At 38.1% G+C, this 25,432-nt stretch overlaps 1 protein-coding gene across 2 annotated transcripts in view; it reads left to right on the top strand.

Moving 5' to 3' along the window:
- tmem106a (transmembrane protein 106A) overlaps window positions 1–25,119 on the top strand; it is a 47,121-nt gene extending 22,002 nt beyond the window's left edge. For both annotated transcript variants that reach the window (XM_072248928.1, XM_072248927.1), the window contains exons 3-8: window positions 10,837–10,900; window positions 11,002–11,161; window positions 14,141–14,281; window positions 17,709–17,752; window positions 18,673–18,726; window positions 19,416–25,119. In XM_072248928.1, the coding sequence (XP_072105029.1) occupies window positions 10,837–10,900; window positions 11,002–11,161; window positions 14,141–14,281; window positions 17,709–17,752; window positions 18,673–18,726; window positions 19,416–19,563 (611 nt within the window). In that variant the 3' untranslated portion in view covers window positions 19,564–25,119. The remainder of the gene's footprint in view (window positions 1–10,836; window positions 10,901–11,001; window positions 11,162–14,140; window positions 14,282–17,708; window positions 17,753–18,672; window positions 18,727–19,415) is intronic.
- Window positions 25,120–25,432: the final 313 nt, after the last annotated feature.

Raw genomic sequence — 25,432 nt, 5'->3', positions numbered from 1 at the left:
GTTTCGATCGTGGTGAACGAAGTAAGGACAAAGTAAGTTTGGCTTGTGGAAGTTGACAAAGATGATGTTGAAGAGGTTTTGGCATTCCATGACCAAGAGCTGATAGATGAAGAGCTGATGCAATTGGAAGAGGAAAGGATAACAATTGAAACCGAATGCCCTAGCGAACGGACCGAAAGTGAAGTCGTCCAGGAACTGAACGTGAAGCAACTGCATGAGATGATAGAAAAATGCGCAAGGGTAGCAGACAAGCATACTGTCGTTTTTCAAGCCTTCCACATCAGCCACAGTAGACGACGAACCTCGACCTTCGACATCGAGGCAGGCAGACATAGAAGAAGATGACCTGCCTGTCCTGATGGAAACAGACAACGATGAGGTGACACCCCAGTGTCCCATCAGCCCAACCCCCGGGCCACAGATCGATACATTGCCGCGGAGAATGCAGTGGTAGCCGGGACGCACCCAACACATCTTTAAGAAAAAAGCCAAAATAAACAAGCTAATTGATTAGGTGCCGCCCAGCACGTAAATGTCAGCCCAGATCAGAGGCAAGCAATCGGCAATCGCCTCTGATCTGGGCCGACATTTACGTGCCGGGCGGCACCTAATTAATTAGCTTATTTATTTTGGCTTTTTTCTTAAAGATGTGCTGGGTGTGTCCCAGCCACCGCTGTACCACTGCATTCTCCACGGATCGGTATCGGTTCACTGCCCGGCGGTTGGGGACCACTGCACCACCCCAACCTCCGACAACTCAGCCTAACACACCATCAGTGTGCTTGATGTCTTCCCGATTCTGGTAAGTGATACTACACTGTACATACATTATTTCTAATTTATATAGGCTGTGTATTTTTATGCGTTATTTGGTATGATTTGGCAGCTTCATAGTTTAAAGGTTACTGGAGAGAGTGTTTCTGCCAAGAGCGCTTGCGCCGTGTTTCTGCCGAGAGCACTTGCGTGAGATTTTCGCTATGGAGAACAGTGCGGCAATGATTATAAAGAAATATTTCTATTTTATATAGGCTGTGTATTTATCATATCATTCCTGCTTTTACTATATTTTACTGTTATTTTAGGTTTTATGTGTTATTTGGCATGATTTGGTAGGTTATTTTTTGGATCTGCGAACGTTCACAAATTTTTGTCATATAAATAAATGGTAATTGCTTCTTCGCTTTACGACATTCCGGCTTACGAACCGTTTCATAGGAACGCTCTACCTTTCGATGGTGGGGGAAACCTGTATTGTGAAAGATTCTTCCATCATCTTGCATATTAGGAAATACTGATGATGTCAACTTTCTGAATTGGCAAACTAGTCCTGATGAAAAGAGTCTCGGCCTGAAATGTCGGACTGTTTACTGTTTTCCATAGATGCTGCCTGGCTTGCTGAGTTCCTCCAGCACTTTTTGTGTGTTGCTAACAATTTATTTGAGTGATTTTATTTTCCTTCCACTATCTGTTCCTCTACTTTTTATCTTTAAGCTAGCAGCTCCATGATTCAGGGTTACCAAGTATTTTGGTTTATGATTTTATGAATTGTACTCCATCTAATTATCCGTTGTTCATTTTTAACCAGTTTTTATAGACACCCAAATTTGAGGCTTTGTATAAAGTACCTAGATTTGGGAAAGCAATAGACATCTTTTGCCACTGAGATATATAGTACATACAGTGCCTATATTCACCCCCCTTGGAAGCTTTCATGTTTTATTGTTTTACAACATTGAATCATAGTGGATTTAGTTCGTTTTCTTTTGACACCAGTCAACAGAAAAAGCTTTTTTTGTGTCGGAGTGAAAACAGATCTCTACAAAGTGATCTAAATTCATTACAAATATAAAACACAAAATAATTGATTGTCTAAGTGTTCACCCCCTTCAAGTCAGTATTTAGTAGAAGCACCTTTCGGAGCAATTACAACCTTGAGTCAGTGTGGATGGGTCTCTATCAGCTTTGCACATCTGGTCAGTGCAATTTTCCCCCATTCTTCTTTACAAAGATGCTCAAACTCTGTCAGATTTCATGAGGATCGTGAGTGAACAGCCCTTTTCAAGTCCAGCCACAAATTCTCAATTGGATTGAGATCTGGACTTTGATTTGGCCACTCCAGGACATTAACATTGTTGTTTTTAAGCCAGGGCCTCCTGATACAGCCACCACCATGCTTCACAGTAGGGACGGTGTGGCTATGATCATGTGTGGTGTTTGGCTTATGCCAAACATAGCGTTTAGTCTGATGGCCAAAAAGCTCAGTTTTGGTTTAATCAGACCATAGAACCTTCCAGCTGACTTCAGAGTCTCCCACATGCCTTCAGGCAAACTCTAGTCGAGACTTCATATGAGTTTTTTCAACAGCAACTTTCTCTTTATCGCTTTCCCATAAAGCTGCAACTAATGAAGCAGTCAGGCAACAGGTGTTGTATGTGCAGTCTCTCCCATCTCAGCCTCTGAAGCTTGTGATTCCTCCGTAGTGTCATGGGTCTCTTGGTGGCCTCCCTCATTATTTCCCTTCTTGCACAGTCACTCAGTTTTTAAGGATGACCTGCTCTAGGCAGATTTACAGCTGTGCCATGTTCTTTCCATTTCTCGATGATTGACTTAACAGTACTCCAAGGGATAGTCTGTGACTTGGAAATTTTCTTGTATCCATATCCTGACTTGTGCTTTTCAATAACCTTTTCGCGGAGTCGATTGAAGTGTTCTTTTGTCTTTGTGGTGTAGTTTTTGCCAGGGTACTGACTTACCAGCAGTTGGACCTTCCAGATACAGGTGTATTTCTACTACATTCAATTGAAACACCTTGACTGCACACAGTTCTCCAAAAATAAATGATCTCCATTTCACTAATTATGTGACTTCTAAAACCAATTGGGTGCACCAATAATGATTTGGTGTGTCATATTAAAGCGGGGGGGGGGGGGTGAATACTTATGCAATCAATTAGTTTGTGTTTTATATTTGTAATTAATTTAGATCACTTTGTAGAGATCTGTTTTCACTTTGACACAAAGGAGTCTTTTTCTGTTGATCAGTGTCAAAAAAGCTAAATTAAATCCACTGTGATTCAATGTTTAAAACAATAAAACATGAAAACTTCCAAGGGGTTGTAAATTCAATCCTCATTAGCCACAGATTTTGCTATCTGTAGATTTATATACTTATGGACTTGGTTCCAAGCCTCAGCTTTAAAATTTTTAAACTATATTGATGTCAATATATATATCGAATTATCAATTATTGTCTCCTTAAATATGGTGTTTAATTTCCAAATCACTTGCAGTAATAGGCTCCTGCTGTGCACTGCTCCAGCAGAGAGGTTTATAACACAACTGTATCATATATTTCAAACCCAATTATTGCTTGAGTTTTAGTGGAAGAGTTTGTTAGCTAATGTCCTTTTAGGTATTTAAAAGGTTTGATATGTTTAATAAAGTGCACCAATGCTTTTAGAATATTATAGGACATGCTTATGTTTATTTGGGGGTTGTGTATTGGATACAAAGGAGAAGACCTTTGTGTGTTTTTTGTTACTTGTGGGAAGTCCGTGCCCCTATTCCTTGGGTAGTGATAATGAGGGTGCTCAGTATCGTACCTTCCTTATCACGACAAGTATTGAGAACACTGCATTGTTAGTCTGTATCAACCGACACTCTAAATTTTATTAAAAAGTAAAATACGGGACCAAAATATTGCGCAAGATGGACAGCATTCCTTCATTTTATTATCTCTAATGTAAGCATTCAAAGATAAGTCTGTGTGCTTCTGTACAATAACATGACAATGTATCTTTGATGATAAAACTTTAAATGGGATGGAGCCTTCAGATTGCAGTGACCCAAAAATAAATGAATGATTGAAGATCAAAAGCTATTAGTTTTTTAAATCACTCTTTTCAGTGTCAAAGCAAATGTAATACAAACATAAAAAGATATTTTTGTAATGAAACTGCCACTCAAGTTAGACTTCAAAGCCACAATATTGGCTTGAATTCTGATTCAAAAGTAATTTGCTAGTTTACAGGCAACCCAGAGTGTTCAAGTGCAACAAGGGGTATACTGATGGGCTTGGATGTGAAATTGTAGAAAAAATAAGGAGATCAATATTAGTTACTTTTGTAACTTAGATTCATTGTGTACTACATAACAATTGTTAAACAGAAATAATTTATCTGGCATTTTTAAGTAGACAGACTCACAATGGGTAAGAATATGAACGACATGGATTGTTTTGCTTTGAAACAGCTCAACAAGTTCTTGCCATCATTTATTTGACAACAGTGCATTCCTTATCTAGCCCTTTCAGCGTCATCCTCTTCTTCCCTGTGCTTATCTTAGTCCTCCATTAAATGCAACTCTTCTACTTCTTTCAACCACTCCCTTTGATAGTGTGTTTCAGATTCTCAGAATTTTCTGGACGAAGAAGATACTTTGAACTCCTCTCATTGATGACTTGATGTTCTAGTCTTCTTCTAGTCTTCAAAAAAAAATCATGGGCGGTGTGGTAGCTTGGTGGTTAACATAATGCTATTACAACACAGGTTCAATTCAGCCACTGATTGTAAGGAATTTGTACGTTCTTTCCGTAACCAAGTAGGTTTCCTCCTGTATCCTAAAGATATACGGGTTAGTAGTTTAATGGGTATGGTTAACCTAATGGGTATGATTGAGCAGTTTGGGCTCGTTGGGCCGGGTGGGCCTGTTACCATGCTATATCTCTAAATAGATAAACTTTAGATAAACCTTTCATAATTTTAAAGATTTCTATTCAACCACTCAACAATTTTTTAATAAAGGAATAAAGGATCACTGAGTGTAATTATTTCATGATGATATAACTCAGTTTCCAATCCATCCTCAAATGATTTCTTCACCCTCTTCAAAGAATCTACAATAAAATGCTGATATTCCACTATAACACTATTGAGAAATCCCAGTGTTTTGGCATATAACTTTCCAGGTGATAATTGTCATGCTACCTTTCAACTGCTGGAAAATGTATTATAACATTGTATAACACCTTAAAAGATTAAAAGTATTTTATGGTATCCAGTGGTCCAAAAACACTCGCTCTGGCACTGCAAAATCCCGAGTGTGCAAATGATTAGGTTATTAATGTATCTGTTTTTAAAAAATATGGTAGCAAGAATTGTACAAAAACTGAACGCTCCTACCTTCCTCTTTCAGCTAGATTTAACTATCATCTACCAGCTCATGCTCTTCCCCTTCCCCCTACCTTTTATTTTGGCTTTTGCCCTCTTTCTTTCTAGTCCTGATGAAGGGTCTTGGCTCAAAACATTGACTGTTCCTGTCCCTCCATAATGCTGCCTGATCTGCTGAGTTCCTTCAGTGTTTTGTGTGTGTTGCTCTAGAAAATTTCCAATTATAGATTTTTTTTTCAGTCTCTTTCTCCAGAAGTGGACTATTTGGTTTGCCTTTTTCAGTATCCTTATTAATCTATCCCATTTCTATTAAAATGTGATAGTGCAATCTTGTGTACTGAAACTAATTTGAAATTATGCCCATTTATTAACTTTGAGTTTGCAGCAGTTCTTGGTGTTGACTATTCATCCAAGTTATCTTTAAATTCAGAAATTGTGCTGATAATTTTGGAATCTGGGTCTTAGTACAAATTGAGAATAGTTGGGTTGCTTTACATCTTCAGCCATTCTGGGCACTCTGAACTCTGCTTTCTTTTAAAACTAGCTGGCCATGTACTTTTGTCCCTCCACCTGTAGAAGCCTGTTTAAAAACTGCATGCCATGCATTACCTTTATCTGCTCTCTGATAGTTCAAAAAGTTCATTGTTATGAGTTTGATTACAATGCCCCTGTTAAAATCTGTGTTGCCTAATGCATTGACTTTGGTTCTTAGGTACTCTACTTTGTTAGTTTTAAAAAATTGTTATTTTTCCTAACATGAATATCTGGACATGCTTTATTTCCCTTTTTAAATATAAGGCTTGCATTATTTTTCTGCTGTCCTCTGGCAATTTACTTTTTACTATCAAATTTTCAGAGTAAATCTGATAATGCCTCTGATATCTCCTTCCAAAAGTAACTTTTGAATGATTTATTTACTGATTATAGGACATATAGTCTTACAGCACAGCACAGGCGTTGTGCTGAGCTTTTAACCTACTTTAAGATCAATTTAACTCTTCTCTCCTTTAGACAGTAGGCCTCGATTTTTGTGTCATCTGTGTGCTTAAGAATCTCTGAAATGTCCCTAAAGTATCTGCCTCTACCACCACCCCTGGCAGTGCATTCCACGCACCAAGAACTCTCTCTGTCTTTTTAAGAAAAAGTTACCTCTGGCATATCCCCTATACTTTCCGCCACTCAATATAAAATTATGACCCCTCATATTAGCCATTTTCAACCTGGAGAAAATGTCTTTGCTGTCCACTCGATCTATGCCTCATATTATCTTTCACACCCCCTCATTCTCCTTAGTTCCAAAGAGAAAAGTCTTATCTTGCTCAACCTATCCTCTTAAGACATGCTTTCCAATCCAAGCAGCATCCTGGTAAATCTGTTTCTCCTCTTTCTGTTTCAGAAATTGTTAGTTTATTTAATGTCTTCCTTTTTCTATTGTCAAATTCTGACGCCTTCTGATATCTTGTCTACTGATCTGTCACACTGGAAAATAATGAAGCAAATTATTCCTTAATAGTTCTATGGTTCTTACAATTGCTACCACTGCCCCTATTATTGGCGACTCTTCCTGTTCTAGCAAACCTGTTTCTCTTTCTGCGTTTCAATATTTTACTTCTGTGCTGGCTGATAATTTCATAGTTTATTTTAACTTTATTTATGCCATTCTCTATCTTTGTATTTTCCCAGTCTTAGGAATCCTGTGATTTATAAAATTAAAAGCCAAACTGACAATGGGTAACATGAACCTGATAAACTCAAATTGATAATGTGTCTCTATGTCTAATTAGATCATTGCTGCAAACAACAATTTCCAACATGCTATTCACATGTAGTAATATTAAACAGGTTCAAGGTGCATTTATTATCAAAGTATGTATGCAGTATACAACTCTGAGATTTGTCTTCTCCAGACAGCCATGAAACAAAGAAGACGTGGAAGCTGTTCAAAGAAAAGCATCGACACCCCCAAAAGCAAAAAAGAACAAATTGCGCATATTGCAACAAGAACATCAACCCCTCCCTCTATGTGCAAAAATCAAATTGTGCAAATGGCAATAAGAACTTCAACCCCCTTGTGCAAAAAAACAAATTGCACACCTGGCAACTAAAACATCAACCCCCCACCCCCCAAAAATACAAATCACATAAATGGCAACAAGAACATTACTACCCCCCCCCCCGGCACAAAACAACAAACAAATCGAGCAAACAGCAATAAGAAAGAATGGGTGAAGTCCCAATCCTGGATATGATACTGAACTGTTTATGTGGCCTGATCCAACTTGACATAAACCCAATCATTTTATCAGAATGTAAGTTCAACCAGCTCACTATACAGATGGACATGTATCCCTTACACTTCCTCCCTTACCACCATTCAGGGCCCCAAACAGTCCTTCCAGGTGAGGCAACACTTCACCTGTGAGTCGACTGGGGTGATATACTGCGTCTGGTGCTCCCGATGTGGCCTTTTATATATTGGCGAGACCCGACGCAGACTGGGAGACCGCTTTACTGAACATCTACGCTCTGTCCGCCAGAGAAAGCAGGATCTCCCAGTGGCCACACATTTTAATTCCACATCCCATTCTGACATGTCTATCCACGGCCTCCTCTACTGTAAAGATGAAGCCACACTCAGGTTGGAGGAACAACACCTTATATTCCGTCTGGGTAGCCTCCAACCTGATGGCATGAACATCGACTTCTCTAACTTCTGCTAAGGCCCCACCTCCCCCTCGTACCCCATCTGTTACTTATTTTTATGCACACATTCTTTCTCTCACTCTCCTTTTTCTCCCTCTGCCCCTCTGAATATACCTCTTGCCCATCCTCTGGGTCCCCCCCCCCCGTCTTTCTTCCCGGACCTCCTGTCCCATGACCCTCTCGTATCCCCTTTTGCCTATCACCTGTCCAGCTCTTGGCTCTATCCCTCCCCCTCCTGTCTTCTCCTATCATTTTGAATCTCCCCCTCCCCCTCCCCCTCCCCCTCCAACTTTCAAATCCCTTACTCACTCTTCCTTCAGTTAGTCCTGACGAAGGGTCTCGGCCTGAAACGTCGACTGCACCTCTTCCTACAGATGCTGCTTGGCCTGCTGTGTTCACCAGCAACTTTGATGTGTGTTGCATGTATCTTTTGGGCTTGTGTTGGCCCACTATGATAATAAGGGCCCCCAAAATAGGTGAAGGAAATAAGTAACAAAACATATGAAAGAACCATTCCAGAAACAAGAGAAAATCTGCAGATGCTGGAAATCCAAGTAACACATACAAAATACTGGGGGAACTCAGCGGGCCAGGCAGCATCTATGGAAAAGAGTACAGTCGACGTTTCGGGCTGAGACCTATAAGCAGTAAAGAATTATTTCATCAGTTTTTGTCAAGGGTTTATGTTTTGGAAAATCATAATACAAATGTTTTTCTTGAAATGCACTCCCTCTGTAATGCAAAGATGTACCATGTAATATTCATAACAAATTACAAGCGTTAATAGCACAAATAGAAATATATGTAACCTCAGTCAGTAGGTAGCATGTGTGGGGGGATAAAAAGACTTAAAATACGATGTCAAAAATGCCTCATCAGAACTGGATATGGGAGAAAGCAAATTAGTTTTAAGTTGCAGAGAGGATAAAAGAGGGATGGACTGGATTAAAAAGTTGATGGGGGGGGTGCAGGGTTGCCCAGGTGAGTCCATTGTTCATGGAGTGTCCAGTTAACAGATTACTGAGAGAAGTGAGACAGAAACAAAGATGTGGTATCATTGAAACACAGGTCATTAGCTGTTGCTGAAACCTGAAGCTAAACTGATAGAATTTTATCACTTATCTCTATTGTCTTTCAGCCGGTTAATTTCCTTTGATTATATTATGTTTTTGTTTAATTGTTTTCATATTTTAGAATCTCTTGTGTCTGCCTTCCACTACATTTGGTGTGACTTAATTGCACTTGATCTTCCTTTAGCTGGATTCTTTTTCTATCTTAAGAGCTGTGTCACTTCTATAAGCTCTATCTCCAATGACTATAGCTACTGCACTTCTTTTGCCCTCTCTCTTTCTAGAACTGTTAATCATCTGTGATGTTTCAATATCAGTCCTGTTATTTTTCTCTTGCTATGAGGGAAATGGCCTCTTTTGATGATGCCTGACTTGTTGAGTTCCGTCAGCATTTACAAGAACTCCAGCTGATACAAGTCTAGCTTGTACAGCCTTTGCCCATAAGACATGAAGGTGAAACAATAAGCAAACTGTAACCTATTTAGAGTTGACCACTATTTTATAAAATTTTGGATCACAGTAATGGATTTATTGTCATATATACTGAGATCCAGTGAAAAGCTTTTGTTTATGTGCCATTCCATACATAAGTACATTGAGATAGTACCATGGGGGTGGGGAGGGGTAGACAGAATGCAAAATATACAGTTATAGATACTGAGAAAATGCAGGTAGACAAAAAAGGGCTATATAGAGGTAGACTGAGAGATCAAGAACTCACCTTTACCATATAAGGTTTGTCAAGAGTCTGATAACAGCAGGATAGAAATGATCTTTGAGCTTGATGGTATGTATTCTTAAGCTTTTGTATCTTCTGTGTGGTTGGGAGTGTGGTGGTAGGGGGGTGGGGAGAAGAGAGAATGTCCAGTGTTAAGGGCGGCGCGGGGGAGGAGGTGGTGTTGTTCTTGATGATGTTGAAAAGTATGATCTATCAGTTAGGATTTTATGACAATCCATTTTACTTGTGGTCAGCATTACTGATGACTTAATTTATTTATTTTTAGATTTGAGATAATTGATTGAATTTAAATTGAATAACTCCCATTGTGGAATTTGAATTATTGGTCTAGGCCTCTGGATGATTTGTGCGATAATTTACTCCCTGCTACGTTTGGCGCTACAGATACTTGTTAAGCGCATTTAGACAACATCTCCCAAGCCTTCAATTTTTATCAACAAAAAGAACAAGGGCAGAATGTGCCTGAGGACACCAGTATCTGCAGATTCTCCAAGTCATAAGTAGTCATGACTTGGAAAAATACTGCGATTCCTTCATCATCACTGGGTTAATTCCAGAAAGTCATTTCCTTCCCAATAGCACTGTAAGAGTATTTCCAGTAGAAGTATTGCAATAGTTCAGGAAGGTGGTGTTGGATTGGGGTATAGAATTTGGTATCTTTCTTGTAGTTTAACTGTGCTATGCATGTTTGTATTTTTATATAATCGCCTACATACATCTGATTCAGTGGGTTTCCAGTGGTTATAGTTGCCTCTGTATTTTTCTGGAAACTTTTTGGTTGCAGTGGCAAGTGTCATATTACTCGAATCTGGTTATCTTATTGGTGAGCTGTTATCTCTGGTCTGATACGAGAAGACTGACTACTTTTTAGTTTCTTTCCTTTGCCTCTCTCAGCACTGCTTGTTCCTTCCCCTTTGTTGCTCTTGTAATACTTAATAAAATGATTGTAAGCAACAAGTGTCATGCCTCATTCTTGTCTTCTGAAGAACCTTTTGAATCACAAAGCATCAGGATCCAACATCACCCATCATCTCAAGACCAATTAATGTGTAATAAATGCCGGCCTTGCCTCTTCTCATTATGCAAATGAGTAACATAAAGTACTGTGGGAAATTTGACTAGATTCTTAAAGATTCTGTTCTGTTTTACATTTCCAGGCCAGGAGAATGAGTTGGTTGCCCTAATACCATACAGTGACCAGAGACTGCAACCACAACGAACGTCAGTATCAATGCTTTACTGTTGCAAACGTGTTATTTTACTAATAGAAAAGAAAAAAGAAGAATGTCAGTTCTAATTCTGGGTTTTGATTTACTTTTCAGGAAGCTGTATGTGGCAGTTGCTGTGATCATCAGCCTTTTGATCAGTGGGCTTGCAATCTTTTTCCTTTTCCCACGTTCCATTGATGTTGAACATGTTGGTATTAAGTCAGCCTATGTCATTGATGACAAGAAGGATTACAGAGTTATTCTTAAAATTACGGTAGGATTTGTTTATATTAAATCATAGAACATAGAAGAGTACAGCACAGGAACAGGCCCTTCAACCCAATGTTGTCTGGAACTAATTAAATTAGTAATCAAATGACCAATTAAACTAATCCCTCTGTCTACACAATGTCCATATCCTTCCATTTCCCTCACATTCGTGTGCCTTTTAAACATCTCCTAAAAGTCCCTTACATATCTAACTCTACCATCACCCTGAGCAGTGCATTCCAGGCACCCACCACTCTGTGTTTAATAAAAAATAAAAACATAAAAAACTTGCTCCTCACATCTCCTTTGAATTTACTCCCTCTCACCTTAAATGCATGTGCTCCGGTATTAGATATTTTAACCCTGGCAGAAAGATGCTCGCTGTCTATCCGTGCCTCTCATAATCTTATAAAACTCTGTCAGATCTCCCCTTGGTTTCTGCCGCTCCAGAGAAAGTGATCCAGGTTTGTCCAACCTCTCATGACAGCAGATGCCCTCTAATCCAGGCAGCATCCTAGTAAACCTCTTCTGCACTGGCTGCAAAGCCTCAACATCCTTCCTATAATGGGGTGACCAGAACTGTCTGCGATACTCCAGATGCAGCCTAACTAGAGTTTTATAAAGCTGCAGCATAACTTCCTGACTTTTGAACTCAGTGCCTCGGCTAATAAAGGCAAGCGTGCCAGATGCCTTCTTAACGACTAATCCTGTATAATGATCAGTTCAAAGTTCAAAGTATGTATATGTCAGATAATGGCCTGGATGGTGGATGTCCTTGATGGATGCTGCTTTCTTGTGTCAGCGTTCGTTGTAGTTGGGGAGGGCTTTTTCTGTGATAGATTGGGCTGTATCCTCTACTTTTTGTTGGCTTTTCTATTCATGGGCATTGGTGTTTCCGTACCAGGCTGTGATACAACCAGTCAGGATACTCTCCACTGTGCATCTATAGAAGCTTATCAAAGTTTTAGCTGACATACCACATCTGTACAAACTTCTAAGACAATAGATGCCTTGTCATGCTGCCTTTGTGATGGCACCTCCGAGCTGGTCTGATATGAAAGCGCCAAGGAATTGGAGGTTACCATCCTTCTCCACCTCCAATCCCCCAATGAGGATGAGCTCATGGACCTCGGGTTTCTTCCTCCTGTAGTCGATAATCAGCGCTTTAGTTTTGCTGACATTGAGTGAGAGGCTGTTGTGGCACTATTCAACCTGATTTTCAGTCTCCCTCCTGTATGCAGATTTGTCACCACCTCTGATTTGACTAACAACAGTGGTTTCAATAACTAAAGGATTGATTTCCATGTAATTTGACTTCTACCAACTACAGTATCTAATTGTTCATTTCCCAGAAATGGATACATGTTGAAAGGAAAAATGATGAAGTAATATAAGGACATTGCAATCTGAAAATTGGTTTGGATGCTCATTTCTGCCTTTCCTGGTTGGAATAATGATATGATTCAAGGATTCAAAGTACATTTATTATCAAATTAAGTCTGCAGTATACCACCCTGAAATCCATCTTCACACAGGCAGCCACAAAACAAAGAAAACTATGGGATCTGTTCAAAGAAAAACATCAAACCCACCCCCCCACGCGCAAAAAAAGCAAATCGCGCAAATGGCAAAAAAAGAGCGAAAAACACAGAATATATAAGACAAAATCAAAAGAGTCCAGGCATTTTCGGTTTGACTCAGTTCAATTCAATCTAGCGCTGTGTCATTTGTTGACTGCAGGGCACGGAGCCAGTCCACCTTGATCAAAAATGCCCAAAATAACAACTGGAAAAAAGAGGGATCAGAAACCAGAAACACATCATAACGCGAACTACAGAGTCCAATCCACAAACCATGTCAATTAAACCTTGCCCAAGTCCTAGGACTCCAGCACAATCTTTTAGCAGCATCAATCAAGAGTGAGAGAGAGACTATTTGAACAGAGGGATCTTCCTCCGGGAGCACGGGAGCAGCGTGTGACAAGGAGAGGGAGAGAGAGATAGTCACGTGTAGACACCTTCCTCCAGCAGCAGCGAGTGAGAGTCTGGCAGACAGTGCTGAACACTAGCTCACCTTCAGCTCCTGCCTTGATGATTTCAATCTTCCTTAATGCTTCAATCAGTGAGATTGGCAAGAAATGGAGTTGATCATGGCCTCGCAACCCATCTCCAGGCTTCTTGGAGCACGCTTTGCTCAAGCCCTCACCAAACTCCCTTGGAGACAGCAAAGTGCCAGATCGCTCAATCGGCCCAAAAATACACCACCAAAATGTAGATCACAGACTTCAACAGTAGCAGGGCCGCATTTGAGAGAAAGAGCAGACATGAAAGAAGTAGTTTCGTGAATTGTCTGGAGAACATCGCCCTTGGTCACGTTCGCTGACGCCATCTTCAAGTGATTTGGATGGTGCCCATTAAGCCTTCAGGAGAAGTGCAAGTGTCCTACAAAACTAGCTACAACTTGACACTAATTGGTACCAGATTTCTATTTCATTCTCTGAAACTACCATTGAAGCCTCTGTGGTAAAGAAAAAATGGAAAAGTCCCCACTGATTGAAGAGGGAAAAACATCTTCAAGACATTTCCAAAGGTGGTGCCTCAAGACGGCGGCATCTGTTATAGAAGACCCTCACCATCTGGGTTCTGCACTTTTCACATCACTGCCATTGGGAAAGCCCACATTCAACATTTCAGGAACATCTCCTTGTCCTCTGCCATCAGATTTCTGAACAGTCCATGAACCTATGAGCATTACCTCATTATTCACCTTTTGTGCTATTTGTTTATTTTTATAGCTTATGGTGACTTTTAGAGCATCTCTTGCACTGTACTGCTGCAATTCAACATATTATCATGATGTGTCAGTGATAATAATCCTGATTTTTGTTCTGAATTTCTGATTCTGAATTGTGAAATTAAAGTTGACGCCTTTCGTTGTTGTTTTAGCCTTTTCATTGCCATATTTTTTGTTTTCTCTTTTGCAGAATATACTAAACGTAACAAACTACAACTTCTACAGCATCAGTATTACTGATCTCAATGTACAGATTGTGTTTTTTAATGAGGTCCTTGGAACTGTCAACATCAAAAATACGACGGTCTTCAGACCTTTGGGAGGCGGCCAGGTAATGACCATTGCCTCAGGTGATAGTGACAGATTGACTTGCTGTTTTAACTGCAATGTTAAATAGTGCTTTAAAGCAGAGTATGCCTGTATTAAAATAGCACATGTGAATGTCTATGAACACATAAAGATGGTATCTTTGAATATATCACAAAGCAACATATCTGACCTAATTATTTGCTTTGCTTTGTACCTTGTCAGAGAGGGAAGATGTGGGATTTTTTTTCAACCAAATCTTAGTTTAGTTGAATCTTAATACATCAGATATAAGGCTGTATGGTGAACTTTGGCCACAGTGAAAGCAAGAAAACAAATGGATCTTTGTGTGGAACTAAATGTGGACAGAAGACATCTGGTTGAATTAAGGGGGTGTATGGGATGGTAAAGATGATTCACACCTGGAGTTGATTAAGATATAAATGAATATTCCTATGATGGTGAGATTAGATGTCAGTTGAGATAAGAGATGTTGTTGGACTTGGAGGCAGGAGCTTGTGATGGTGTTGGTCTGCACATAAAATGTGAAATGTAGTTCATGGTCATTAGAACCATTACACTATTGTCTATTGAGAGTGAATGGACAGCAGGATGAAATGGTTATCCTATAAACGCTTAGGTTTTCAACTGTAATTATTCACTGTTCAGCCATGATTTTATAGGGTTAGTTTCTGTTTCATAATGAAAATATAGATTACGCAAGATCTAGGAAAAGAAAATTGTTACCTCTTGAGTTTCTCTTTCATAAAGAAGTGGATACTAAACTTTAACACAGTAACACAACAAAAATTCAGCCTACTCAGGATTTTGGTGCAGACTATTGGATTCTGTTCCATTCTGTTGATAGTCCAAATTATTATTAATTGTTATATTTAGATGACTATAGTAAATGTCCCATGGCTTAAAGGGAGCAGGGGAAACAGGTCCCAGTCATTTTAAAGAGTGCATGGGAACTAGGGTTCCAGTGAGTTTGAATGGGGTGTGGGAGTTGGAAGGGAGCATGGAAAGCGTGACTTGGATGCTAAATCATCGGTATTTCTGAATATTCAGGGAGCAGATTGTCAGTGTTTTTCTGTAATCATTTGAGCTAATCACAGGACCGATAAGTGTGTTCAAATTGGATCTCAGATCATAAGACACAGAGCAGAATTGGGCCGAATCTTTAATGCCCTCAATAATCAAAAGCCTTTAAATATACATAATGATTTAGCCTCCACAGCTGTTTGTGGCAACAAATTCCATAGATTTACCACTCTCTGGCTAAAGAAATTACTCCTCATCTTTGTTCTAAAGGGACATCCTTCTATTCTCAAGCTGTGCCCTCTGGTCCTAGACTTCCCCCACTATTGGAAACATCCTCTCCATGCCCACTCTGTCTAGGCCTTTCAGTATTCAATAGGTGTCAATGAGATCCCCTCTCATCCATCTAAATGCCAGTGAGTACAGGCCCACAGCCATTAGACACTCCTTACATATTAACCCTTTCATCCTTGGGATCATTCTCCTGAACCTTTTATGGACCCTGACTAGAATGTTTATCCCCAGTTTCAGGGAGACAAGTTAGTTTTACTTGACTGGTTTTATTGCAATAATTATCCTATTCAATACCCGAGGAACCATAGATTCAGCCATCTGGCGTATGTGCCAGTGGTGCAAAGTTGCCATCTGTAGGATTATGGCAACACACACAAAAATTACTGATGAACACAGCAGGCCAGGCAGCATCTATAGGAAGAGGTACAGTCAACGTTTCGGGCCGAGACCCTTCGTCAGGACTAACTGAAAGAAGAGATAGTAAGAGATTCGAGAGGGGGAGGGGGAGATCTGAAATGATAGGAGAAGACAGGAGGGGGAGGGATCGAGCTCAGAGCTGGAAACTTGATTGGCAAAAGGGATATGAGAGGATCATGGGACGGGAGGCCTAGGGAGAAAGAAAGGGGGAGGGAATCGCAGCGGATGGGCAAGGAGTATAGTGAGAGGGACAGAGGGAGAAAAAAAGAGAGAAAAAAGGGAAAAGATAGATAGATAAATAAATAAGTAAGGGATGGGGTACGAAGGGGAGGTGGGGCATTAACGGAAGTTAGAGAAGTCAATGTTCATGCCATCAGGTTGGAGGCTACCCAGACGGAATATAAGGTGTTGTTCCTCCAACCTGAGTGTGGCTTCATCTTGACAGCAGAGGAGGCTGTGGATAGACATATCAGAATGGGAATGGGACGTGGAATTAAAATGGGTGGCCACTGGGAGATCCACGGCTAGAGGCATGGTAGGATTTTCAGCAGATCTGAAAATAAGTTTTTTTAAAAAATATTCAATAGATGCATATTTAAGGAGTGAATTTAAATAGTTTCTTTGAAATCCAGAAAACATTACACAGAACTAGAACTACCAACCTACAAATTTTCCTGAAAAAAAATGTCAACAGTAAATGCAATGAACGGAGCAGTTACACACAAATTGTGTGTAGATTGGTTTATAATTGACAGGGATAGTGATGTCACAGCAGATAGCCTTCATTTATTGTGAGATTTTCTGCCCAAAAGCCATTCCACACATTTTAGTGTATAGGTATTTGTTGAGCAGGAAAACACAAACACATTACAGTTCCTATGACTGCTGTTCTTGGCAAATCATGAATTTAAGTCTTTCATATACATAGAACCATACAGCAGAGGGAAAGGACCTTCAGCTCACCATGACTGTACCAACAATGATGCCAATCTAACTAATTCCATCTGCTTGCACACGGTCCATACCCCTCTATGCTCTGCCTGTTCGTGCATTGGTTTAAATGACTCTTAAACAATGGCAGTGTCTGCATAGTAGCCACTTACTCCTCTCCACATTTATATAAAAAAACTTGAACCAAAGGGTATGTGGAAGAAATTAAGAAGAACTGTATCACAGATGTTTATATTTTGGATTGGACCTTTTATCAAACAATTTTTATTCATTACTCTACATTTTTTGTTCTCCAAAGTGACCTACCGGCCCGAGATGTGAGGACTTGATTGAGACAAGAGAGGAGCTTAATAAGAAATGGCATTATAATCCCCTGTCTTTCTGATGTGGAAGCAATTGCATACAGATAAATGTATTGATTTGTCACTGATACGAGTCTAGCATATAATTCATTCTATGTAGATTACTTCTGGTTAATTATTGACTTGGACACAGAGACAAACTCACAATGCAACAAAATTTCTTCTGTTACTGCTGTCAGAATACCCAGAATTTCAAATTTGCATTTATTCCATGCAAATTAAACATGTAACTGAGCTAGATCAGCATAGGTGAGATTTTGAGCTCTGTTCATTCACCGTTTATCTATATCCATGTATAACACAAGCTGCATGTCCCATCTCTGTTTATATGATTTCATGGGTTTCTGCTCGCACTCTAAGTAATTTGATCATGTCTTTACTTTTCAGATTTTCTATGCAGTCACTGCTACACTAGATGATCTCGGCATGTAGTAAGTATCATGAAGATATTGCATTTAGGAATTACTACTGATAGAAATTAACTAGCAGTAATAAAGGGGAAATGTTTTCTATTTAACTGCTGAAGTGCAGAAGATTATCTCTGTCAGCTTGGTCACAAACTAAATAATACTGAACTACGAAAAAGCTAACTTTGATTTAAGTAATTATGTTCGCATCTTTAGAAATTCCCAAATTCTTTTACAGCCAGTGTCGTATGATCAATGTCTTGTTAGTACATTTTGAGAGTCAGTGCTTATGGAGGTCCACAAATGGCAGCAAAATAAGTCACCAGTTAAACTTCATTCTGAAGATTGAATGTTGATCAAATACCAAAATTATGTTCCTCTCAGGAGTTATTTTAGGCTGATCTGTAAATGCATATGGAGCCATGGTTTAACATTATATCCAAAAGACACTGCAGTATATCACATAATTCTTTACCATTGCATTGAACTGATGCCCCATGTATTCAGTTTGTATTGGACTCACTTCCATAAGCTTCTAGCACTGGTTTGAGATTGCTATTACCTGAACTAAGATGATATATTTAAGAACTAAAATATTTTTCATTACTATCATAAACCTGATAATGTTTTGTGCATTCTCGTACACAAAGAAGTTTCTCAGTTTTCCCTCTGCCTCTGCTTGTGATGACAACTTGCGCAGAGATATACTGTAGGTTGATGGACCCCAGTGTTGAAACTATTGGACATTCTTCATCTTGTGCATTCTGGGTCGACCTCATTGATAGGTGTAAAGATTAATTAATTTTAAATTGATTATACAATACTATTTCAGCATAAATAGCAATTTTGGGAGAAGGGTAACACAACATATATTGATGTTTATGTGTACTCTGTTACATACATGTCAGATAAGCTATAATATTTTTTCCAATTTTGTCTTTTAGCCATTATTGCACAATGCCTGAAATCAAAGTCCACAATATTGTGATCTCAATACAGTAAGTGTTCTGGATTAGAGTTCCTTCTTTGTAGAATCTGAATTAACATAATCCAGTTAAATTAACTATTTTATTTTAACCAAGACCACTTTTTCCTTATGCAAAGTGAAATATTTTTATTTCCCTCTCTTAAACAGGGAAGTAGAATCATCCATATTATGTTACATGTTCAATCCAGAAGAATTATTACTTTATTGTAGACAGTGACCTTATTTCTGTATATAACGACTTATTCTCAGTTTTGAACTTGATAAGTAAGTAAATTAGATAACTGTGTTTAAAAAATTTAATTTGTTTGTGTTTTAAAATGCTGTTAAGTACATATGCTACAGCGTTCGCATTGCAGTTGGGTGCACTTTGCATAAACAATGCGATCTGTTAAACAATGTTAACAGTGTGCTTCTCCATCCAGTTGGGGACATGTATTTTCACCATCACTGCTTTCCTGCCCAGAGATTCTTTATGGTTTTCTTTTATGGTGTTTCTCAACTTAATGTATTGTTGTACTTTGAGAAGACACATGTCATAAAATGAATCCATTTGTGCAGCTAAGTTGTTTAAGTGTAGCACTGTTTGGGTAGAAAACTTCCTAAAATGTAAGCAGAACTGCAACTACCACCTAAATTAAATTCAATAATGGATTTTTTCAAGGAAACATTTTACCATTTATTCTTTTCCATCTCTTCCAGAGCAACGGTAACAGCCTGGTATTTGTCACACTCTGAGCAAGTCTCTGTTGATGCTTACCAATACGTTGATTGCGGCTCCAATACCACCCATCTTCATAGCCCCTATTACCCTCCCCAGAGCAAACATTTGCAAGAGGTTGTCAGTTAATGCAAATAATGTTACTGTCCTTTCACTAAAGGCTTACAGCATGGCACAAATACATCCTCCTCTGTGCGTAGATAATGTGCTTCTGATCTGACGAGAATCTCCATCAGCCAGTTCTGTACCCGCCTGCTTGATTATTTGATAGTACCCTGTGTAATAATGTAACACTTCTAAGAGGAGTAAATGAACTTGGCATGTTGAGTGTATAATGGTGATTTGATAATCTGACAGTTCCAGTAAAAACAAATTCTGCTGAAATGCTGAACCTAAACTATGACTTAGATCTAACTAGGAAGAAAACCAAGACAATTATCCAAGTTACTTAATTTTAGGTATGACATTCATGCTTATAATGACGTCCAAATTTAAGTGTGTGTCTCTTAAATAAGACCTCTCGTTTTCTGTCTCCCATTAGAAGTGATAAGAACATCTTAAAAGGTCATTATGTCATCCCTCTGGATCATATTTGGGAGATTCATTTACATTTGTAGAGCATGAAGATTGAAACATCTGAAAAAAGTGCAAAACTGTCAAAATATTTCAATTATAGAAAAACAGGATGTATGGAATGATAAAATGTGTAAAAATAATTAACCAAGCAATACTGGAGTAAATGACACCAGTATTTTATTAGAAAGCCATTTCAGCCTGTAAAGTCTATGCTAGTTCACAAAATAATCTCATTCGCCACTAATTTTCTCTGCAACCATATTCTCATCAACTTCCCCTAGACTCCTGCGATCACCTGTACATTTAAAATGGCTAATTAGCCAATCAACTCTCCTGTCTTTTGGATATGGGAGGAAACTGGGATATCAGAGAAAGTGCCTATGGTCACAGCAGAATGTGTATACTCTTGTTTTAAAAAAAACAGCACTGGAGATCTGGACTGAACCCAGGTCACTGGAGTGGTGAGAGAACAACTCTGCTAGCTGTGCCACTGGATTCCTGAAGTTTCTGGTTGTATTGTTTTGTGCCTTCCAGTGAGCCACCTGTTACAGTTTCGTCACTAATTTGATTCCAGAAATAAGAAGAACCAATCTTAATATACTTTAAAATATCCAACTGAAATTCCTCATGGTTCAGCAGATAAATATATTGTGGTTTGTACTTCCGATTATGCAAGCTGGTTCCAGGTGTAGTACCTGGCCTCTTTATTTAGATAATATTAGATTGGAACGAGGAGAGAAAAGATGGCAATGTAGGCCAAGAATCTTGCTGTGATTGCTAAATAACAACCTGACTCGAAGTGTATTTGTGTGAATATTGCAGAATAATAGAAATTCATTGCGCTGTGTTAGCTCATTTTGCCTATCTGACTGATAACGAGCTACTCCTGTTATTGCGCCATCACCTTGTGTGGTATTTTTTCAGCACTTTTTGTAGATTTTTCATAGATATATGAAAATAATGTCTTCTACCTTAAATCCCTGTCCCCTTGTTTTGACCTTCCTGTTAAAGGAAGTGAGTACTTCATCCTAGCCAAACCTCTTGTAATCTTACATCTTTATTAAATCAATTATCAGCCTCCTCTATTCTGAAAGAATCAATTCCAGTGTATCCAATCTTAACTCCTAAACCTAATCACTATGGCATCTTTCTCACAAATCTGTTCTATACCCTGTCCTATACTATTGTATCCTTCTCGTAAAGTGACTAAACTGAATGCCACACTCAATATTTGTTTTAGTGTCTTGTACAGTTCCAGCACTGCCTTCCTGCAGGCACTGATTGGCTCTGATGCTCCCCATTGTGGAATAGTCTGTGGGATATTTGAATGAGCATGATGCTTGGTGGAACTACATCACTGTACAAAGCGACCAGTTTAACAAAGGAGGAAAAAATATTGCCAGCCATTTTATACACTTGATCCAGGAAATGTTTCTAGCCAAGAGCACTATCCTCTTTTTTTTGTGTACTACTATTCTTGGTAGGTATTGGTATTTGGGTATTTTATCAGTCATCGAATTCAAATAGAGCTATTTCAATATTTTCAGATGAATTACTATATTAAGGAGATAATTCAAGTTGTTGTCAGTTAAATAATCTAATGCTCCATTTTTATTATTATTATTATTAATAATTCATGGGAGTGCCATCTCTAAATTGACCCTGAAGTGAGGAGGCAGTTAAAAGACAACCACATTGTTAGGTCTGGAGTTACACATGTGCAGGGTCAGATGGGGAAGACAAATTTTCTCCTCTGAATGGTGTGTGGCTTTTTCTGGAAGTGTTCCAGTATTATTATTATCATTACAGAGATGATATTTTGCTTAGTTCCAGATTTAAATTTGCTGAAATTTAAGTTCTTGCGGCGTACGGAGTAAGGTGGTGCAACAGTGGAGACAGCTGGATGTGCATCTAGCACATCCCTTTGGGTGTATGGAGTTCCGAGGTTACCGCATTCCATCGCTTATACTGTCACCATCTAATTCATGCTGAGTGGAGTGGGTCATTTCAAGTCCTTTTAATCAAAGAGAAAAATATTCAGTAGGATATCATTCTTTTGTCAAACCATCCCATGGAGATCCTAACACATATTTTGCCTTATTCAATTTTGATTGATAGATATAGAAAGCTCATCATTCCTGTGAGGCCTTTCTTTGCCTTGTTGCATTGGGTTGGTGCTGAAGAGAAACAGTTTTTAAAACCATACTTGGTTACTTCAGTTAGAAACTGACTAGATTTCATTCAACTAATAGCAAATTATCCCTTATGTGATGCCCATGATTTTCTATCCGGTGATTTTAATGGATCAAAAATGTTGGACACATCTGATCTGTCCTAACAATGTATACAGTACAAGTCTTCTAGTACTTAAGGTTCCATCTAATATATTCTTTATAATCAAGTCTAAAAAAATTTTGGACAGTGAAGAGAGTAAGCTCCTGTTTTTTTTTCTAGTCCAAGAGAATTCATTTATAAATTTACCAAAGGGATAGGTGAAAGGAATAATTTATTATCACTTTTATGAAGTTAAGACACCTAGTAACAAGGAGATTTTAGTATTTTGATGCATAGCATGCTCACTGAATTTTGAAGAATTAAATGTGAAGGTGCAAGTGTATTTAGACATTCTTTTTTATTTAAGAGTATAATCACTTTTGTTTCTGTCACTGTATACATATGGGGTATGAAGCAGGAGCAACTTATTTTACAGTGAATGGCTTTTAAATGATTCTGATAGCATCCATAATAACACTTCAAAGGCCACAAAGTTAAAATGTTAAAAGTATCTACCACAACAATTTCTTTTTTCATTATCATGATATAATTGTCTCTTCATCTTGTTCCATTTGTTAAGAATTGCTTATGTGTAGTAAATGTATTTAGTACTCATTGAAATGACAAACTGTGCTGTAACTTATTGATTCGGTATTCCTGTAAGTGTATATAATTATGCCTGACACTACAGAAATGAGTATGAGATTGAAAAGGAGTGTACATTTGAATGGTGCTAGACATGCAGCAGAACATCAAATTATTTGAGTTTTAAGCCTTGGTGAGTCAATGTAAGTGATACAAACAAAAAGTGAGTAAATTATTGATAGATACTCAGTACCTAATTCATGGCCTTTTTGTTTTACTAACCTTTGCTGTTCAAGAAGGTAACAGATTCAGCTTCTAGTGTGCATTTGACTGAATTTGTGCAGATGGCTTCAGCATCCTTGATCTCAGAAAATGCTGCCATTGTACTGCTGTTTCTAATTACAATCTATCAACTCCTGCTAATAACTGCATGATTTAGAAAGGGATCAAGGTCAGGGCGCTGATCTGCACAGCTGATCAATATGTCAAGCTCAGAGATTGAGCAAAATCCAGTCAAGTTTGTGCAGTTCTCCCTTGTAAACACCTTCAGGAAATTAAAAAAAAGAGAAATATTTGAGAAATTGTTTGGATGCTCATATCAACACTGGTAACTGAAGAACATTTAACTTGTTATGTAAAGTAATTTCATTTTGCTGTTATGAATGTTTTGGAGAACTGACTAATGAAATCTTTTGACGTAACTATTTTAGTGTTATACCATTCCATTTGTTACAGATAAACCTGTGGCAATGAAATTACAGAAGGAGCACAACATTGCTGTGCATGTACTTTGAGGTCACACTGTTTCCCAAATATAACAATTTATGAAAATAAAACAACATTGTTGAATTTGAAATGTAATTATTTTAAAATGCTGTTTCTTCATTTTTTGAATATATTGTGAAAAATGCCAGGTCAGAGGCAGAGTTAAGACTGGAATTTAAAATCTGAATTCTGAGAATTGAAATTGGTGTTTTTAATATAATTGAAACACCTGGATTCGAGTGTTATACAGTGCCTCAAAAAAGTATTCTGTCCCCCAACTCTTTGATCACGTAAATGAGTATTACAACCAGAAATTTTGATCAATTTAACTGAGAATTTGTATTTGTGAATCATATGCTCCTTTTTTTCCACAGTAAAGCCCAAAAAACAGGGAAAATTGTAAAGCATGAAAAACTAAAAATTCAAAAACTGAAATGTCAGCAGTTCAGAAGTATCCATTACCCTTTGCTCGATACTTAGATGAACCACCTCTCGCAGCTATTAAGGCCAGTAATCTTTTTGGTTAAGTCTCCAGTAGCTTTGCATGACATATGCTGGTGATATTAAATCTGATTCAGACAACGTATTCTCAAAAATTCCCTGCTAAATTGATCAAAGTCCCTTGTTGTAATACTGATTTATGTGAACAAAGGGTTGGAGACTGAATGCTTTTCAAGGCACTGTAGTTCCTTCAAACATATTAATTACACCAGATAATTAATAATTTTAGAAATTCTTTTTAAAGGTGGCCCAATTAAGCTTGTATAATATGCTGCCACATTGCAGTTAACATTTTCAGTTTGTATAAACAGTAAAATACAAAAGATAATTAAATACACTAAATACTGTTGGTAAAGTAGAATTTGCTTTAATCAGCTGCAGTCCATTAATTCTCCTACCTAAAATTTAGACTTATTAGAACTAGAACCATCCAATCAACTAGATAACCAAATCATGGATCTTCTATCATTTTGTGTCTTTGAACTTTGGCGAAAAGTGTAATAGTACTGAGAACATGCCTGTGCTTGACACTTTTGCATATTGTTACGTTGTCATTTGAGAAATGCTGACCCCAAACTGGGTTTTGCATCCATTACAATGCAAAATTTAGTGGAATTTGTCTTCTGTTATTTATATTGTTAGATGAACTCCCACTTTTGATACCATGACATCAATATACTATTGGTGATGCCGGGAGCAAGTAAATGTGTGTAACCTCAGTGCCATTTTACCATGGTAACTGTTAAAAGTATGAACTGTTCTGATCTTAATTGTACCGCTGATATAAGTATGAAAACTTGATATGTGTTAATTTTTCCCCTGCCTAAATCCAGTGTGTATAGCAAAAGGCTAAACGGTTATATAACTTTTGAAGTCTTAATTTAGCTGTACAACTGTGTTGCTTTAAGTATAATGAGTTCTGTAGAAAGTCTTGCATCTTGTTATTTTAAATTGGTACTGGCTTTTGTTTTCAAGTGAATTGTCTTGCAGACATAGCTATGTTGCTGATTAAAGAATAATTGAAGTTTCGATGTGAGGTTGATTTCTTTTTATTGCTAATTATTTTGTGATAACTTGAGTAGAAAAAAAACGTGATTTGAATAACCTGAATTGCACAGTCCTGGTAATGTTCACATTTCATTTATGAACTAATTTGTGAACTACATGAGATACAAAAGGAAACAGAGATGGAATCAGGTTTAATATTGCTGCCATACAGTACTGTGCAAAAGTCTTAGGCACATGTAAATGAATTCTGTAAAGCAAAGATGTTTTAAAAAATAATGAAATGTTTCTA

The sequence above is a fragment of the Mobula birostris genome, chromosome X, assembly GCF_030028105.1.
Source record: "Mobula birostris isolate sMobBir1 chromosome X, sMobBir1.hap1, whole genome shotgun sequence".
NCBI lineage: Eukaryota > Metazoa > Chordata > Chondrichthyes > Myliobatiformes > Myliobatidae > Mobula > Mobula birostris.
The sequence above is the reverse complement of the archived record's forward strand: the minus strand, read 5'-3'. Positions and strand labels throughout refer to the sequence as shown.